At 43.1% G+C, this 20,321-nt stretch overlaps 1 protein-coding gene across 3 annotated transcripts in view; it reads right to left on the reverse strand.

The window, feature by feature from the left end:
- The window catches only part of LOC116853874 (neurogenic locus Notch protein), a 374,683-nt gene that overhangs the window by 114,714 nt on the left and 239,648 nt on the right, over window positions 1–20,321 (reverse strand). For all 3 annotated transcript variants that reach the window (XM_032835177.1, XM_032835168.1, XM_032835186.1), the window contains 2 exons: window positions 14,611–14,967; window positions 10,180–10,335 (listed from right to left, as the gene is read on the reverse strand). In XM_032835177.1, coding sequence (XP_032691068.1) covers window positions 10,180–10,335; window positions 14,611–14,967 — 513 coding nt within the window. The remainder of the gene's footprint in view (window positions 1–10,179; window positions 10,336–14,610; window positions 14,968–20,321) is intronic.

The raw sequence follows: 20,321 nt of genomic DNA on the forward strand, positions 1-20,321 counted from the left end.
AGAGAGAGAGAGAGAGAGAGAGAGAGAGAGAGAGAGAGAGAGAGAGAGAGAGAGACAGAGAGAGTGAGTGAGTGAGAGAAGAAGAAAAATGAACGGATCGCGAAAACGACGCAGCCACAGCTTCCAACCGATCCCGTCGAAAGATCCGCCTTGACGCCGGGGAACAGCCGATAATTATGCCCGGTGGCCATTAATAAACTAATCCTTGGGGATTTCTTAGCGGCCATCGGGAGCAGAGTGCCCTGTCGCTTTATCAGCCTACAGAATCTCCAAGTGCCCAGGGCAATCGTCAGAGGAAGAGACGGATGATGGGGAGATGGTGGTAGAGGTGGCGGGAGGGAGGTGTGTGGCCGATCTACAGGGTTTAATGACTTGTAGTATCAAACAGCCGGGAGGAGAAAAAAGGGGGATAAATGAGATGAGGTGGGCCCGGAGTCCCGGCTAATCACCGGCGGTATTAACGCGCGCGCACGCGGCGAAAATCACGTTTGAGTTTGGTAAGCGCACACGCTACGGACGGTGAAGAAGAAGAATGCACACGACGTGTCGAGCTCGAATCACTCGTTTTCGAAAACGGTCGAGATCGATTTTAGTTAGAGATTGGTGACAATTATATTTCAAACAAAATATTAGCTGACCTTTTAATCGAGAACTTTTTATGTAATTAGTTCAGGTAAAATGCACTGCTCGAAATCATTTGTAGGATCACCAGTAATTCTTTTCTTCGAATTAAATTTAACGACAAATAGCTAACAATCAGTGGAGACCAAAGTTAGATATTGAGAGAAATATTCTCATACGGAGAAAATATTGTAGTAAAAATTACAACTACATTCTTGCGAACTTGGACCATGCAGAATTGTGAACGATATTACTGTATACTTGTTTAAAAATGCTATGCATCTTTGACTTTTCAATATAAAATTATTGCAAAATTGAATTTTTATCCTATATCAGGTGGATCGTCAAATTTACTACTGTTTCGATAAATTCTCCAATTTCAGTATAAACCAGCTTTATAAAAAACAGCATAGAAAGAAATATAATTCTCCGTGTGTCTAACCACAAGACGAAGTGATCCCCTAATTGTTTCTAACAGCAATGTGCACGCACACATACACATTATACTCTTCGTTCTCTCGCGAGGAATGTTCTCAGGACGACGATTTTTCGAGACGGCGGAATTTCCAAGAACGGAAGCGATAAATCGATAATAACGACACGACTTGATCGCGAGTCCACGGGCGAAAACTCAAGAAGAACATGCGCGAGCGCGCGGAACCGGGCCTTATGGCCAAAGGGTAGTTCGCCCTTCATCATCGTCGACACGAACGTAACAGAGAGCCATGTGCGTGGCGGTACGGTAATTTACCGATAATTTCTCGAATCGCGCGTCCTTCGCCGCGATGAGTAATCGTACGCCCCCGAAGCGAGAGGGAGAGAGGGAGAGAGAGTAGAGAGAGAGAGAGAAAGAGAGAGGAGCGACCATCCGCGAGCGGTCCTCTTTGCGGAGGAATAAGGAGCTGTCTTTGAGTAATGTCTTCCTAATTATGACGACCGTGCAAAGCGCGGAACGCCGCGACGAGGACGAGGACGACCAAACACCGAACAGTCATCATCGAGGGAAAACGCGTGCGTCTCTAATTCGTCGTCCATTCGAACCGTCGTGGACAAAAAGTGTCTAACAGTCGAAATCAAACGCTGATTTCGAAAGCGCGGTCGGAGCTCGCCACGCGGCCAGCAGAACGCTACCTGTGGCCAGCTAGAACAAACCCAGACGCGGATGATAAATGACACCGTGACACGCGATACGATATTTTTGGCGTCTCTGTCCTGAAAAATTATACCCACCACCACGTTTAGAACGTGGTTCACGATCAAGACAACGAAAAAGAGCACATTGCAAAATGATTGCATGATGAAAAAAATTTGGTTGGTTCAACAAAATGTCTGCTGAAATATAGTCTTCGATTAGATTTCCGGCTGAAGTCAGCAGAAGTCTGTATGCAGGTCAACAAGATTCTGGTTAACTGCACTGAGAGACAAAGGCGGTTATAAACCGACAAAATCGGTGGTCACTCGCCGTCTTCAAAGAAATATTGTATCTATTGAGCCAATTAGTTCAATAATGATGAAATGAGCTGCGTTAATATAGTTACCGACCAAATCGCAATCGTTGAATCAATTGATAACTCTTGCCGCAGCAACGATATAACTCGTTCAGTCTGCTTCAACGTATTTTGCTTGTTCAAATAAGATCTTATTGATACACACTTTTTTCTGAGTATAGAACTTGTCATTGTTTCCAGTTGACCAGAAATTTTGTTAAATCGCACGTAGAATTCTAGTGACTTCAGCTGGAAAAGTTGGCCGAAGATCATATTTCACCAGATACTTGGTTAATCCAACCGTATTTCTTTCGTGTATATCAAAGAAAAAGAAGAAAAAGAAGAAGAACAGAACGCATACACTCAAGAATATTATTCTCACGTACGCGATAACGATTCGAGTTCACGTTCCGTCGCGGTCGTTACAAATGGATCGCGGACGGACATTTCGGATCGCGTAATTGCCAAGGCGATGTCTAATTATCGAGCGTACCGACGAGTATCACCTGCGCGCGGAGTTCACGGAGCGGTCGCGCGGCGCTAATGAACGAGCGAGGCGAACCGGCTGATTGTTAACGCTCACCACCGAAATCCAATTAATTCCGTGACGGTTGATTAACGAACGCGCGGCCACTAATGCGAGGAGGAAATCCGCCGCGTGCGCGCTACTACGCGCGGCCGCGCGATCAGGGTACGGTGGACGAGCGCGGGGAGCGGAGGAAGGGACACAAAAGACGCGCTTTCGATTATTAATGAAGTGTCTTTGTCCGGAACGAAACGTATTAACCGGCCGTACATACGTACACGTATTCTGCGCCACGTACGGCGCGCTGCGTGTTTATTATGGCGCATTGCGAGACAGAGAAAGAGACAGAAAGAGAGAGAAAAAAAAAGAGAGAGAGAGAGAGAGAGAGAGAGAGAGAGAGAGACAGGCAGAGAGAGAGAGAGAGAGAGAGAGGGGGGAGGGGGAAAGAGAGGGATTTACTCCGAGCGGTTTCCAGATGCTCCACCTCGTCTCCTTTCTCTCCGCCGTTTAAACGAGTTCGCATTCCTATCGTCGGTCCAGCTGCGATCCGCGGCCGATAGTCGGTTTAACCGCGATCGCACCGATCCGCGCGATATCCCGCAATGCATCCCGCCTAATCCGCCTCATGTCTTCCGCGTTCTCACTTGCTTCGCGAATTCGCGGATTTTACCCGCGACTCGCGCAGAGAAAGACGTTTATTTTGATGGACGTGAGTCGTTTCCGGGATGCCGTTACCTTTAACATCTCGAAAATGTGTACACTGAGATTATTGTAGCCAAAATTACGTTGAAATTGAACATTTGCCTACAATATTTTTTGCAAAGCCAGGCTGTACCCAAATTGCAGTACAAATTATTGTCAAAATAGTAAAGTTGCGACGATCTATCGAATATATAATATGAAAAAAAAACGTTCAATAATTTTGTAATATAAAGTCAAATGCGCGTGATATTCTTAAATAAATGCATAATAATTTCGATCAAAATTTTACAAAGTAAATTTTTTAAATATAAAAATTTCGTTACAAATTTTATTATATAATATTTCTCCCGCATATCTTGTTGCAAATCTTCAAAAATTAACGTGAATCATCAATTTAGTGGTATTGTAACAACATTTTTGCGAAGAGATGAGAATAAAAAAGGGCAAAAAAAAAAAAGAAATAAATCACACAGGCCGGGAAAGACGCAGTGCGCTAACGCATTCGCGTCTCTTCTCGAGACACGGTCATCTGACAAAAATACATACATCAGCTAGGTTTTTTATATTATTGAATGCCATTGCTGAAAAGTAAAACATAAAACGATCTTACGTGTGTAAGAACCGTTAAAACGCCTCGAAAGATCCGATTCTATCTATCTCTGTGTTTCTCTTTCTCTCTATTATACTTTACTCTCTTTCTCTCTCTCTCTCTCTCTCTCTCTCTCCCTTTCTCTCTATTAGCGACGACGGTTGGGTAAAGGAACGAAGGATTTCGAGCCGCACTGCGGGTCGAATCGAAACCTCGCAGATGATATCGGTAGAAGAAGCTTACGTGCGGCGTGCGCAAGAGGGAAACCGCCGAGGTGTGTGGCTCCATGCCGCGCTCGATTCTCGGTCGGACTATTAATTAACTCGCGACTACTGCCTGTCCACTGGTTAATTACAAACCCATTACCTACGTGCATTACGTACTTACGCCGCCGAACGGCCGCTTAATCTAGTCGACTTGGGACCGCCAATGCGCCTTCACTGCGCTAACACGGGATGCACTCACTCGCGTCGTGACGAGAAAAAAACGCGGGATGAAGAAGGATCATATGATATCGGACTGTTGTATCGATACCTGATACCGCGAGTTCCTGGGGAAATTTTCGAAAATTCAATGGGTAACGATGAATTTGTAGATGAGAAACTTACCGATATTCGTTTACCAACGGGACAACGATGACACAGAATCGACGATCGCGTTTCTAAGTTTACGTACCGCTGATTGCTGGAACGAGCTATCTCGCGTTCAGACACATACACACATACACAGGCGTATGAACGTAAAGTTCGATGCGTGGAACGGTCGCGCCGAAAAAGAGTCTCGATAAATTCCCGCGCGGCCATTAATTATCGCCGCGGAATTATTAATAATCGCCGGCGTCTTGACAGTGGGACTCCCTCGCGATACATCACGCGGGACCCTCCAATCATAGGTCACATATCACATTCGTTCGGCGTCGAGGGAGCAAGAGAGAGAAGGAAAGAGTGAGAGAGCGTGAACGCGAGAGAAGAGGAACGGCTTACGAATGACAAGTTTGCCCGCAGCTACGCGATCGGCAAAGGAAAGGGAGAGAAAATTGGGTACATCGCGCGCGGCGCGCCATTAACGATCGTTGCTCCCCGCGAACGTTCACGCGCGCCACAATTGTGCGTGTATATATGTATATGTGTGTGTATGTGTGCAATCGGACCGACACGTCACCACGAGAGATAAATAACGATAAACACAGAGATCCCGTGAGATCTAGATCTCGCACTGGCGATTGTCGTCGCGCCCTCACGCTTTCGACGGCAACTACACAGAGAGAATATTATGGTTTTCCTTTTTCTCGTATGAATTCCTTCGAATTTTACTCTATTTTTAGTAGTCTATGAAGACAGACTGTCAGTAGGATCTATCTTCCTAAGAAACATAGTAAATTTCGCTAGAAACATAGCAGATTTTGCTACAAACATATACAAACAATGTGATATTAAAATATGAATGTTTTAATATCACATTTTAGTTCCTACACGAAAAAAACGTTTGGAACTAAATTCTTTGTGTGGTACAAATAAACCAGAAAACTCCGATTGAAATTATCATATATTAGAATTCTGTTACACAAAAATTTCGCTAACTTGAACAGATTTTTGGTAACTTTAACCGGAATTTTTGATTCAGTCATTATTATATACCAGAAATTTGATTCAACCAAGCGTTTTTTTCCATGTAAAATACGAGTAGCACATATGAAATGAAAGAATACTGTAAATTTGCTGCTTAAATAAAAGATTTTTAAGTAAATATGTTATATAATATCCACTGAATAAATACGTCTTCTCTTATAGTGTATCTTATACATGCCGCATACCTACGCGGAATATCAAATCGTCTGCATGAATCGTGAAAATTATACGTTTCATTATCGCGCGACGAAAAATCTGTGTCACTGCGGACAACCTTTGCTGAATATTAAATTATGGCAGTATGTAACAAAGCTGATGAATTATACATTCCGCCATCGTATGTGCAATATCTACGTCGCCTCGGAATATTTTTGCGGAATATGGAATTATGGGACCGGCGCAACGGACCGGTAATGTTCGAATTATACGCTGTGAATTTAAATTGTAGTAAACAAATAACTAAAAGGGCAGAGAGAGAGAGAGAGAGAGAGAGAGGGAGTGAGTAAGTGAATGAGTAAGAGAGAGAGAGAGAGATGCGTTCGGATGGACGTTTCGTAATTGCACACGAAACGCACATGTCTCGAACAATCATCTGAGAAAACCGTGGCGGCTAATTTTCATTATTATACTGTACTGATACGAGCTCATAACATATGTTGATTAAAACTCCCGGACAGGCGATATATCGATCAACGTGGTCCGATGACGAAAACGACGATGAGGACGGCGCGCGATGAGAGGAAGACAGAGAGAGGAAAAGAAAGAGAGACGAGAGGACCCGGCACGATAAATAACGCGGCGCGGATCCAGTGCCGAATTAATCGATCGTAATCGATCGATCGCCGTCCGCCAATCTGCCCCGTGTGGGTTTTCAATTTGCTCGGACCGTGGGGGCCTCCGTACACTCGGAACGCGTACATTAATCCCGCGATTACTATAGCTCGGGGTCTCGAGAGCCACGAGCGCGGATCTTGCCGTTATCTCGTCTGAAAAATCTCTTTCTCTCTTTCTCGCGCGCGCGAGATATCGATCCCGACGTGTCTCGCCTCTTCTTCCACGATCGTTCTCCAACGAGGATTACAAACAGCGGCTGTATCCTTATCCCGACGCCAATCGTAGTGACCGCGATTACGATCACTGCAGTGACGCGCGTTGACGTGTGTGATACTTTCCCCAAATGATTTATATTTGTGTACGTCACGTGTCCGTTAAATATTCGTTTTGCATTGTTATTATGTTGAATTAAAAGTGCGAGTTAAAACGCGGTAAAACGAGATTCAAGCGAAAATAATACACTTGGACTTGCAGTGTGGCTCGCACATGCTACTCTCTTAGAATGAATCAGTAAAACATCACTGAAAACAGTGAATATACACTGATTTGCAGTTATAAGTGTTGCACTGAAAGTGCTCAGTGCTATACTTATAACTGATATCAGTGACTATTCACTGATTCACTTTAAGAAGTACGCGAAGTGTCCATCCGTAATCCAGGTGCCACTCCTAACATTCTTATCCATGGGAACATTTCCTCGCTTCTCTAAACTGTAACAAATCCGACACTATTCCGCCTTTAGAGTCCCTTTCTCACGATCTCGCGGCTACTTTATAGCGCGGGACGCCCGCGACATTCGGTATCATCAATTCGCCATTAAATAAGTACGCCTAAGCGCGCCACGGTGGTGATCCTTCGGAGCGATGGAGCGTAATGATGATCACTTACACCGGAACTCGTTTTTGCCGGCTCGTTCGCCGGCGAGAGTTGATCGATGATGGACAAAAATCGAGAGACGTATGGCGATCGCCGTGATCGCGACGTGAAATTCGGCTGCCGTTTTTAGTTACAGAACCATTAACGACGCTAACGAAGGGTACTCTCTGGATTCAACGTTCTCTCTTTCTCTCTCTCTCTCTCTCGCTCGCTCGCTCGGTCTCTTTTTCGTTCCTCAGAGATGAGGGAAGAGAGAAAGAGAGAGCCGTTCGCGTGTCCTCGATTGGCTCGCAATTACCATACTGCCCACGCAGATGCAGCGATGTTAACACGCACAGGTCGCGCGGGGCGGAGGGACTCACAACCGCGCAAACATACGTGATCAGAGGGAAATATTGCGGAGCGCGATGACCCTTTGAAGAGTGTCGTTCGTACGGCCGTTATCACCTCGTCGAAACTCTTTCGACCTTAACACGACGAATTAATCACGCGAAAGAAACGTCTTGAGTAGCGAATGGAGAGGAAGACTATACGTCCATTCGTATTTCTTTATCCACGCTCTTTCTAGATGTTTATACAGTGAGAGAAGAGATGTCTAAAGAATAAAAAATATTCATTTAATTCGGAGCCGAGTTGTATAAATCGTTGGTGCGATTTCGCGGCTGTGTATCCTTGGTATCTTTCACTGGATGTGTATGCCTCCAAAAAAGAGTTAACAATTTTTTTATTGCACAAAAAATATTTTTTCAATATCAGTATTTGATTTTGGTGCAAATGTCTCACGGAATTTCAATAGATTGCATTGAAAAATACGTATCGAATGGGATCATCATTGACCCCATTCTGTTATTTAAGAATTTAAGGATTTATATCAGTATAAGTAAATATGCTATTTACTCTAAATACTTCTTATTCCTTAAATATTCTCTCTCTCTCTCTGTACAATTGTTTTTGTTTCTTTTCTTTTTTTGTTGACCTTTTGAAGCACAGAAGCTTCAAACTTTGGATTCTAATAAAATATTCATATCACATATCTAGAACGACAAGTTAAAAGATAATTTTTTTTTAATTAATTTTTTATATTTTTCTAAATTTTTTTACAAAATAGAGGTAGTCTCACTGTGCAATAAAATATTTTTATCACTATACACAGCCTGAGCAGTGGTTTCGTTGCAAGATTATTATACCTGAAGCTATAATTTGGTTCTAATATGTGATCTCAGGATAAAAACACTATGCTCCAAAGGGTTAAATATCAAATACATAGCTATCTCAATTAAATTAATATACCGCAGTTAGGACAAACGAACGTCCCGTTGTAGAGTAACCGAGAGACCGAGTCTTTCTTATTTATGTTTATTTACATTTATTTACGTTTATTTTTGACGGGGCACGGCGTGTAGTGTCTGCCCGGAGCGCGTCTTCTCAGACGCATGCCGCGTGAATCCGATTAAGATGATGTTCTAATCTGAATAATTCGCGTCACCGCTCACAACTTTTTCGCGCCGTGCTCAGCCTCGCGCAATTTCCAAAGACGCTTCGCGCCGCCGAGAATTCCCACAGTCTCCCGCCCGCAAGCCGGCAATCGTATTTTTCAGCCAGACGTATGACGTACGCAAGGTTAAGACGCGATTTGCCGCTTCAATGACTCCCTGAAAATTTTCCCCGACTGTCACTCCAGCCCGGCGATTTATTATTTCCCGCGAACGCGACTTTAATACGCGCGAACTGGTCTCGCCACGCCGCGATAAACATCTATCCAATTGCTATCCCTATCTCCTCCTTCTCCTCTTCCTTCCCCCTCCCGCCCCTCTTTTTCCAGCGAGATTTTTCTCGGCGCAATCGACCGGCATTTCTGCGTTCTTGAATCGAGCCCGTCATTAATAACTATGTCCGGCTAGACCGGAGCCGCCGTGAGAGGCTCATTACTTTCGATTTGAACGGAGATTACTTTCGAAACGGATTATAATAGCGGCCGAATCGAACGCGGACGAACGCGGTTATTCTAAGAGCCGATCTTCAAAATCAATCGCCGCAATCAAGCGGTCGATACCATTCCCAGGTCGATTAGGCACTTCATTTGGCCGAATTTATCCCCGGATCGGCCGGCGATTACGCGAAACTTGTAATTCAAGATGAAATTTCCCGCTTTGCACAAGAGCGGTCGTTTAACTATTCGCAATTCCGTTAAGTTGGAAGAGCCATGGAAATACGAATGATCGAGCCGGATAATAACAACAAGAGTCGCATGTTCGCGAATGTAAATATACGAGTGAGATAAAAACAAGGCAAAAACATTTCACAGAAGCAACGTCTGATACACTGCTCAAAAAAATTAGATGATCACAAAATGAACGAATAGTTTTACCTGTACTAAGGAAAAATATTTAAATAAAAATATTTATTCAACGGGTACTAAGTAATATGTTTACTTATATAAAATATTTTTCAAATAAGAAAATATATATTTTTTTAACACTTTAGCTGTTCATGAGATCAATTATTTTAATTAAATTTGTTATATTATTAAATTATTTTAATTAAATTTGTTAAAGTTGTTGAATAAGAGGATTTAGATTTAAGTAAATATTCTCCTAGTATATACGGATAAGTATATTTTAAAAATTTTTAAATATTTTTTTCTCAGTGAACTGTTTCTATTACTTAAATAAAATGTGGAATGAGAAATAACTAATAAATATGTTCTTAGCAAAATTAAAAAACATGTTGACGAAAAAGAGTATCTTATACTTTTCAAGTATCTAAAAAATAATATAAGAATCCTAAGAAACGATCTTGTAATTGTTTCAAACAGTGCAAGAACATGAGTCAGGAAAAAATTGCGAGAAAATGGAGAGGACTTTTCCAAGTGAAATAAGTCGTTAAAGCATGCATACGTTAAGAAGCAAGACTCACCTTGCTCGCACTCGTCAATGTCTTCGGAGCAGTCCAGTCCTTTGTATCCGGTGGCGCAGGAGCAAGTGAAGGAGCCGTTGATAGGGCTGGTGTCGCAGATCGCGCCCTCGTGACACGGATTCGACGTACAGGCATCGTCCAGATGGCAGAGGAGTCCTGCGACACAAAAGCGACAGTTCTCCCTGAAGTCAATTTCTCCACACGCGACTTTATAGACACACACATACTCTGTATAGTCACCACTCAATAAAAGAAAGTCACTTATAGTCACGTAGCGAAAATTATCTAGACATGAGCAATTAATCGAGACGGTTAGATGACTAGCAAACACTGCGATACATCGCGTGTGTTTTGTCCGAAATCACTCCGATAACTCGTATAGTTTTATCAATTCAATTTATACGAACGAATCACTGTACGACGCGATTTGAGTTCCTCCGGCGACCGACTAGACATTCGGCGACACGCACACGCGACAGCGGACACAAAATTTTGGATAATGGAGGGGGGAGGGGGATTCGCTAATTAATGCAAATTTTACACGGGCAGATTTCAGTACGACGCGAGCCCCGAGTTGTCTCCTCGGCGCGCGGCGGCTAACTGACTCTCAATGATAACACGCGCGCGCGGAGAAAAACAACACGCAGCTCAACCGTCATGTTTACATATCCCATTGTCCCAGGGTTTATACAACGTGTCCCATTTATTACGGATCTACATCGATATACGTGACAGTATCAAATCAATGATAATACTGATAATACTGCCTTAATTATGTGAAAATATTGAAAAAGAGGAGAAAAAAAAGCAGTCATGGCTGTAAATAGAAAAGATGTAGATACAGGATACAGAAAGAAAGAATCAGGAAACTTGTAATGATAAATTAAAGTAGAGATAGATGATAGGTGGAATAGAATAAGGTAGAAAGGAGTATACAATATGACGAATGTGATGTTAGGAAAGAGTTTGTGAAAGTAAAAGCATTTTATGATATTGTAGGGTGTAGTTGGTATAAAGATTGTGATATTAGGATAAGAATATTAGTATAGGGGGACAAGTTGGCAAAGTCGGTTATTTCTAGTATTTTCTAACAAGTTACAAAATTAAGTAAGCAAGATTCTTAAACGTGTCAAAAATGACATTCCTGTTTGCTTGATTCTGAAATCTATTTCTTCTTCAGAGAACAGTAGAAATAATCGATTTTATCAACTTATTCCGATCTCCTTTATAAGAGTGATAGAGGTATGAAAGGATGAGTGTGGCTAAGGATACTTTTTGTAAACCAAGTTCCTTCTTGCTGAAGGAATAAATACATAGATATTATGTGAAAATATCTGAACTCGCCGATGATTTTTTCTGCGTTTGGCGACTATTCGAGAACGAGTGATCGCATGAATTTTTACTTTTTTATTACTGTTTTTAGTGTGAGAAGATATCTTTCAAAGACATATTTGCATTGGAAGGCGCTGAAGATGTCTGGATTTTTCTCTATATGTGTGATAACACCAGAATTTGGCCACGATGCGTAAGATCTCGCGAGATCTCTCTATCATCAGAGCGATAACAGTCAGTGCGGGATTATCGAGCGCGTGTATCCCCTTCCATGACTTCCTGCGATCCGTGCAACAAATTACGCGGCCGTAGAAATTATTGCAAGACGAGCTGAGAGGAAATTGCCGGCATCGTAAACTCGGAAGGACAATATAAAATTGAGAAAGCTACGCCGGGGGACATAATTTTCCTTGGGAAGCGGCTCGCGTGTGTCGAGAGGCAAACTTTTCTTTATGAGGCCCGATAACGGTACCAGAGTCCTCGGGATATTCATATATAAACCAGAGTAAGTGCATGCAGATGCACGGAGCATGCACCCGCGAGTAACTGTAACTATATCTCTAACGCGAACTCTGAAAGCACGCCCGAAGGCGGCGCGAGAGGGACCATTACACGCGTTCGTGTATCGCGCGGCTCCGTTATAACTTGTGCGAACTCTCTTCCTTCCTCAACCCTAAAAAGACAGTAGTCTGCTCGCAAAATGACACGCTCACATTCTTTGATCCTAGAGCGAACGTGCGGGTAACACCTAGTAACGCGGAAGAAATTCGTCTAAAAAAATTTCACAGCTACCAATCCGACGGGAAAATTATTTGTGCAGCTTCGCGAGACAGAGTGCAAGACTTACAAATTCGGATTTTTTTGTCACCTCCCTAATATATCTAATACTCGACAAGGCAATCATTTTTCAATTATCTTAATCTTAATTAAATAATTTTCATTCAATTTCAATTAAATAATTTCAATTAAATAAATTTCAATTAAATAATTTTCAGTCAATTTCAATTTATTTAACAAAACAAATGAATAATCTTCCATAAGAAGTACCTTTCCATATTCACATCCTCATCGAACTTGACTGTTTCGCGAATCGATGGGATCGCCGCTGGTCGATATAAAAGCTCGATTCCGGGGAATCGCGACGCGTCCTGTCTGCTGATGCCGAGAGAGAAGAGAGGGAGAGAAAGAGAGAGATACCTGTATTTGGCGATCGCCGGCGGATCGATCTGAAAACGGCCCACCTCGCGGCTGCTCTGCCGAGCGGCCGGCGAAGGAAGGAGAGTAAGGACAGAAACTCGTTTCCAGTCGCCAAGGTCGATACACGATGCGAAGCCGAGGCGTCCCGGGAGTCCTCGGAATCTCGAGATTCCGAAGGACCCGTTCTCTACGTAGCTCTCGTAGTAGGCGCGTACGGAGCGCACGTGTGCAGATGCACCTGCCGATGCATTTCGCGGAGCTCGCCGCCCGCCGTCGTCGTTGCGAGACAGTCTTGTTCCCGACCATACTCGGCGTCGAGTTAATCACCCCGCGGATACGCGACCTCGCCAAAGCCAGCCGGAGAGAAGGTGGCTTCGCGCGTGTCTCTGTCTCTCTCTCTCTTCCTTTCTCTCCCCTCCTCGAACAGGAAAGGGGATTTTAAGCTTCCGTCATATTTTTTACGCGCTCGCCGATAAATGTCGCGCCGGAATTGGACGTAATGACCAGCGGGAGTCGTGGCGATGAAACGCACGACTGATATCGGCCACGACGTGAATCCTCGGACTGCGAGGATGCTCTTGAGGGAGATTCTTGCATCGCTGAATATCAAGTTTTCCTACAGTAACAGCTATGTCCATATCTGTAGCGGTCACTGAATTACCTCGACCGACAGACACGATCGATCTTTTCGCGATTGAAAGTATCGTGTAATTAACATTCGATTTATCGCGGCGAGATTACTACGAATCTTTTGATTTGATTATTGTCACCATGATGATCTCACACAGAAGAAACAGCTCCGTTAGCTGAAATTTCTGATTCCTGGCGGCCAGACGAAAACTTGGTTGTAGAAATAGAAAGATTCTTATGGGGATGATTTCTATTCAGCTAATTGCCCCGAGTTATGTCAATTGAGTTTCATGTAACTGAATGTTCAGATGAACGGTCACGATAACAGAGATAAGGTAAACGTCCCAGTGGTCGAACATACATGTCCCAATGATTAACATGTTGGTTTTGTATTTTCCTTTGTTGAAATGCTTTTCAATATACAAAACAATATAATAAATGAAAAGAAATATTTAGTTACTTTGTGATTTTGCTTCATTTATTGATAAGCATCTTAACAAACATAAGTATATTATTAGTAATTCAATTATTGCATTCGATTTATCGCGGCGAGATTACTACGAATCTTTTGATTTGATTATTGTCACCATGATGATCTCACACAGAAGAAACAGCTCCGTTAGCTGAAATTTCTGATTCCTGGCGGCCAGACGAAAACTTGGTTGTAGAAATAGAAAGATTCTTATGGGGATGATTTCTATTCAGCTAATTGCCCCGAGTTATGTCAATTGAGTTTCATGTAACTGAATGTTCAGATGAACGGTCACGATAACAGAGATAAGGTAAACGTCCCAGTGGTCGAACATACATGTCCCAATGATTAACATGTTGGTTTTGTATTTTCCTTTGTTGAAATGCTTTTCAATATACAAAACAATATAATAAATGAAAAGAAATATTTAGTTACTTTGTGATTTTGCTTCATTTATTGATAAGCATCTTAACAAACATAAGTATATTATTAGTAATTCAATTATCGATACACGTTCAATCACTAGCACGTTTACCTTATTATCTCTCGTCAGCGAGACTTCCCCCATTTGGTCGCTATTCGGTTACACACGAACTGAAATCTTTTTCCCGCGCATCGAAAAATTCCATCGCGATCACTCGAAAGAAATGCGGCCCGAATAAGCAAACGTTACGCAAAGAACTGGCCGCGAATATTCCGACGCTTTTTCAGGACGACTCGAGAGAGTCGCCCACGTCTATCGCCGGTGCATTTTCCGAGCCCTGCGACTCGGTGGATAATGTGAGCCTAAGGTCGCTTACCGGTCTTTCCGTATGTGCACTGGCAGTAGAAGCTGCCGACGCGATCGATGCAGGTAGCGCCGTTGAAGCAGGCCGCACCTGCACAGTCATCGATGTTGACGCTGCAGTCGGCCCCGGTCCAGCCGTTCACGCATATGCACGAGTAACTGCCGTGCGAATTTGTGCACGTAGCGCCGTTGTGGCACAAGGACGGCCGCACGGAGCACTCGTCCACGTCCAGCTCGCATTGCGTGCCCGTGAAGGCCGGCGGACACAGGCAGGAGTACTCGTTCACCCGGTCCATGCAAGTGGCACCATTCTGACAGAGGTTGCCCGGACAGTCGTCGATGTTCTCCTCGCAGCGCTCCCCTCGGAATCCTGAAACACCAAGACACATTGCAGGCTTTAATTTTTGGCGTTCTTCTTCGCGTTAATCGCGATTACATGAGTGAGAGACGTTAGTGACTGTCTCTGTGAATAAATTTTAGATTTATTAAATTAAGTCAAATCGTCGTGTAAACTCGCAGGGAAGCGAGACCCAACGTGTGTTACCACACCGCCATCGTTAAGGTAGTTAGGTCAAAAACAGTGAAGTCACAGAACTTCTTGAAACTTGTAGCAAAATTAATTTAGGTATTAATATGTATGTGTGTTAAATACAGGTTCGATTAACCGTATAGTTTCCGAGAAATTACCACTTATAGTTTACTCTTTTTCTGGATATCTTACATGGCGCTGACGTACAAAAAGTAACACGTAAACGCGCATTTGTCAGCTGCAAATGACCTACAATAAGGATTAATACGAAAATTTGGACAAAATTAGTTGAATGACTTACAGAAGTACATACTTCAGTCTCAGCGAAATTGACCGTACATTATTAGAGTATGATTAATCAGCAAAAATAAGTTTGGCTTTTGCTTTTTCGTTCGCGACCATGCTTTGCGGATGTGGCAACGTTGTATAGCTTGGCGTCGCATAGCGCTAATAGAGCGCTAATAGAATGCGACGTTGCCACGATCTATAGTTCCGCGATTAAACGCAATTCAGCATACTGTTTCTTTTTCTATCATTTCATTTATTTTATCGATTTTTAGTATTCTGAGAAAACCAATGATATTTAAAAATCTGTTTTTCACTTTTACTTCAAAGAATTCATCGGTTGTTGAACCTTTTATTTAAAATCTAATTTTGACTACCACAGTTGGGAAACAACTATCTTAATGAGGATTATATTCGTTGTGGTAACCAAATCGCGTTCGCATGTTAATTTACATATCGACCTCTTCCGTGAATAATGTACAGCGTGTGATCCACACCATCTACTATTTACCGTTTCAATACTCGGCGGTAGGTGTGGGACACTCTGCATAAACGATTGTGAGATTTTACAGGCACTCTCGCTCAAATACGTAACTCGAATAGCGCTTGTTCAACTCGTATCATTCCCCTTGTCAATCGTTAGATACGTCTCGTCCCGCTTGGTTATGTCAAACTGAGCGTGCTCTCCCTTCATGGCAGCGACGCGCGCACGCCGCCATCGCGTATCGAGTATCGAACTATCAATCCGCGATCGACAATATGGCGCCAGCTTGAAATGCCATACCTCGATCCGCCGGCTCTTCCTCTTATATGATAGCAGCAAAGGGTGGATTATAAAAGTTTCAGAGCAAGTTTCGCAGACAAGTTACGTAGTCATTATATATTGCACTGCACTTTCTTATCAGTGACAAATGATGATAATTGTAATAATAAAGGTCACGTTTGGAGATAATGGCAAGGCTGCATTCAGCGTGGCGCCGTTATCGAGGTAATTAAACCGTTCTTTCTCGGATCACCGCGATTCTCGATCGCCTCTAATCCTCCAATTGGTTTTTGTTGCTTGCCCGCGTCGGTGCCGGTCGAGCGCGCATTTGCATGGCCACGAACGGGTAATCGCCGCGCAATTAATAATCAAGAGCGCGAATCGAAGCGGCGATATTTTTCAATCCGTGCCCAACAGCAATGGGAGGAAGAGGAGGAGGAGGAGGAGGAGAATCGAACGGACGACGGCGGCCGGCCGCCGCGAGAAAAGGGAAAAAAGGACGCGCGCGATCGTTCTCGTTACAGCGCGTCGGCACGATGATGATCGTGCGGTGGTTATAAAGAGAACTCATTACCGCAACACGCCGTGCCGGGCCAGGCCGACGCGAGTCTGCGCGTCGTCGTGCGTGTTCGCCGACGTGAAAAATCGAAAACGGCGGGTCGACGCGCCGGTCGTCTCGAAGCAACGCGCGTCGATTGGTCGTTCGGTCGGTCGACTTTGCTCAGCACTGACTAGGGAAATATGTCCAGTAGCCGGCACTCGTTGCAGCACTCGCCAGTTTTCGGCACTCTAGCCCGGATTTTATCATATATTAAGGTGTATGGGGATTTATTAATTATTTGTTTATTCGTTTTCTTTTAAATTCTCATACCTTTGCGATATCAGAGTTCGCTCAGCGACCCTATCTTTTTTTGCTCAATTTTTAATTATTTTAATGAATTTCTTAATGTGTGAAGTGATGTTTTTTCCTCTTTTCGTAGAATTCCTAGTATATTAACAAACGTAAAAAAAATAGGCAACAATTTCCATTTGTATAATAGAATTAAACAAATTTCTATTCGTATAATTACTATAAACAAATAGTCAAAATTTTTGCTTCTTATGAAAAAAAATTAATTTTAAATTAACTAATCTGACATTTTGTCAGATCTTTTTGCTACGTTGTCCAAATCCAAGTAAATAAATAGTTTGGATATCTCTTATAATTGTATCCTGAGGTTTTTTGGGTCACTGAATCCTAATCTGAGGAGTCGTCAAGTTTTTAAAAATCCAAAATTGTAGAGCCGGTATGAATTTTAAAATTCTTCGGTCAACCCGCAAAGACTCCGGAGGTACAAAGATCCGAAAAAATTGGTCTGATCGATCGATCGGAAGTTGAGCAAGAGAAAGAAGAGATCGACATGTCACTGCGAAGGGGCGCAACGAAATGAACTCCAGCGACCATGAAATCGAGCTACGACAACTAAGACAGGTTTCTCTTAGACGTCGCGACGAAGGAACGTTGAGCAAACAGCGGCGGAAACGATCGCGGCGGCGCGTCGTGCGTCAACTTTTTGCCACAACGCGGACGCGGAACGCGCAGTTCCGGCGCGAACGAGTTCGCGGGGAATGATATCGCATGCTGCTCTTCGACGAGAGCACAGAAACGCGTGTTCTTCCTTCTCCGCGAGACTTCCGGGGCGAGAGAATCGCCCCGTGCGATCGAGAACCTCGTCTCTCGTTAATTCCAACACGCGCGACCCCAGCGTGCTATGTTGTTGCCGCGATGCCATGTCGTCGGATAGGAACTCGAGTTTCTGGACATGGAGCACCGCCCAGTCGACGTGCCCTTGAACCTCGACGAGAGAGACGAGGGATGGGAGGGAGGAAAGAGAGAGAGACAGAGAGACGGACGGATGGAGATCGGCGAATCGGCCGAATCGACGTTGCATGACGCTCGATTATCCGCACATCATGGAGCTTTCTTCTTCTTCGTCGCACTCGTTTTCTGCTCTCGTTGAACCCGGACAAAACAAACATTCGGACGGACGCGCGACGACGAATGGATTCGCGACGGTTCGTCGCGACCTCGAAGGACTCGATTACGCGTATCCCGTTGCGCTACCGGCAGTTCTTTCTCTTTCTCGTTCCGACTGAATGTTTCGTCTACATCCTGAAATTTACATTTTGCGCCTCAAGTCCGTCTCGGACGCGATTCGCGACGGAAATCGGTTCGCGGGACTATATCTGCGCGAGGATACTCTAGAAATTCGAGTTAACGTAAAATTACCAATACCCGGACATTCTTGGTTTTCAATTGCGAATATCTAAATATCCAACATAAAATATACATGCATAATATATTGAATATATACATATATATTGAACATATACATATACATGTATTATAAAGTTTAAATATTCGTATTTAAAGACCAAAACACACAATAAGAATGCCCAAGATTTAATATTTTTACTTTGCAAAATAGAACTATGACCCGAAGTCGAGTGATTTTTCACTTATACAGAATGAATTTCTTCACTCTGAATTGTCGAGTGAACACTTAAATTCAAGATTGAATCTGCCGTACTTCACCGTCACGGAAAGAAATACAATTTTTTGATTTAACCGATTGAAATATTCACTCGAATTCGCTCTAAGTTCGAGAATATCCACTCCTGCGATTTCAAGCGGCAATATTTTCAGCATTCTCCGGGTGAATCTTGGCTCGTTGTGACACGAAGATATTTTAAAGAGTATCGCATAAACGTACAGAACTAAAAATCCAACTTGGTTTCTTGGATCTTCCGAAATACGCTTCGAATTTCATCTTTAATTAAGGCATCCCCGGCGCCGTGCTCGTCGGGGATGAAGTTCGCGCACGAAAGTGCCTTTCCCCTCGACGAAGCCGCTCGATCGCTCGATCTTCGAGTCGCCGCGAAAGCGCCGATAACGAGAACGAGGAGGAACAAACGAGTAAGGCGCGCGGACACACCGGCAGATAAGACGCCGCCGTAATTAAGCGGCGATAGGAAACGGCGATCGTTCGCTCTCGACGTCTCTTGTACACGCGAGGGGACATCAAGGCGAACGAGACCGCGGACAGAAAACTGAGCGCGATATCGTCGGGGCTAATAGCACCGTCGGCAATTACTATCGACCACGTGTCGCGTCAGGTGTCGATATTATTTCGCGATATCAATTATTCGCGTGCGTCGTATTGCTCATTTACGTGCCGTGCCACGCCACGCCGCGAAACAACCACGACGCGCTCGCGCCGCGATACCGCCAATTACCAGCGAGTACATCGGTGTACTCGGTGACTATCAGCGACATCAATAATTTGTTTATCGCGGAGCTATATCTCTCTATCTATCGCGGAGCGTCATGCAGGACTGAATCGCATTAATTGGTCGGAGGTGCTTTAATTGCCACTTCAACGACGCGACGAGCGACTTCTTATCTCTCTATCCTGCATTTGTTGACGGTGCAACAAATGTGATGACACAATAGGCCTGCTTTTTTTCGCGAAAAGTAGCGTACATTCACTGAGAGAAGAATTTAGTAAATATCATCAAAATTTGGTTACTATTACTAAATGATAGATGTAAATATAGCGAGCCAAAGCTATGGCAATATTTATTAATTAATTTAGTTCTGTAAAATAAATTATTTACTTGACAGAAGTAAGATTTATTTGCTTCCAGAATATATTTGGTAAATAAAACTTATTGAATAGTTGAGCAAAATAAGCCATTTTGTAATAGTTACAAAATTTTTTATAGGTTCAACCAACCATCTATAATAATAGATATTGAAACGATGTAATAGCTGCAAATGAATGAATTTTTCGTTGTGCTGCAACAAAACATACTTATATTGGTAACAAAATAGAACTCGTACCTACTGAATTTTTTATTATATGGGATATAACGATTTCATAACAATTATCAAATATCTGTTCATAACTGTAATATATTTCATATTAAATATTTAACATTAAGTAACTATTACTAAATTATTTAATTGATGTTACTGTGAATGCAATTACGTCATACTCCCGATCTATTAAATATTTGGTAATTATTATCATATTTAGTATTAGTTACTAAGGATTCAATGAATTTCTGTAACTAAATGCAGTTTGTTATAGTTACCAGTCTTTTC

Source organism: Odontomachus brunneus, unplaced genomic scaffold (assembly GCF_010583005.1).
Source record: "Odontomachus brunneus isolate Ranch 3 - 2012 unplaced genomic scaffold, Obru_v1 Obru_scaffold_001, whole genome shotgun sequence".
Classification (NCBI taxonomy): Eukaryota; Metazoa; Arthropoda; class Insecta; order Hymenoptera; family Formicidae; genus Odontomachus; species Odontomachus brunneus.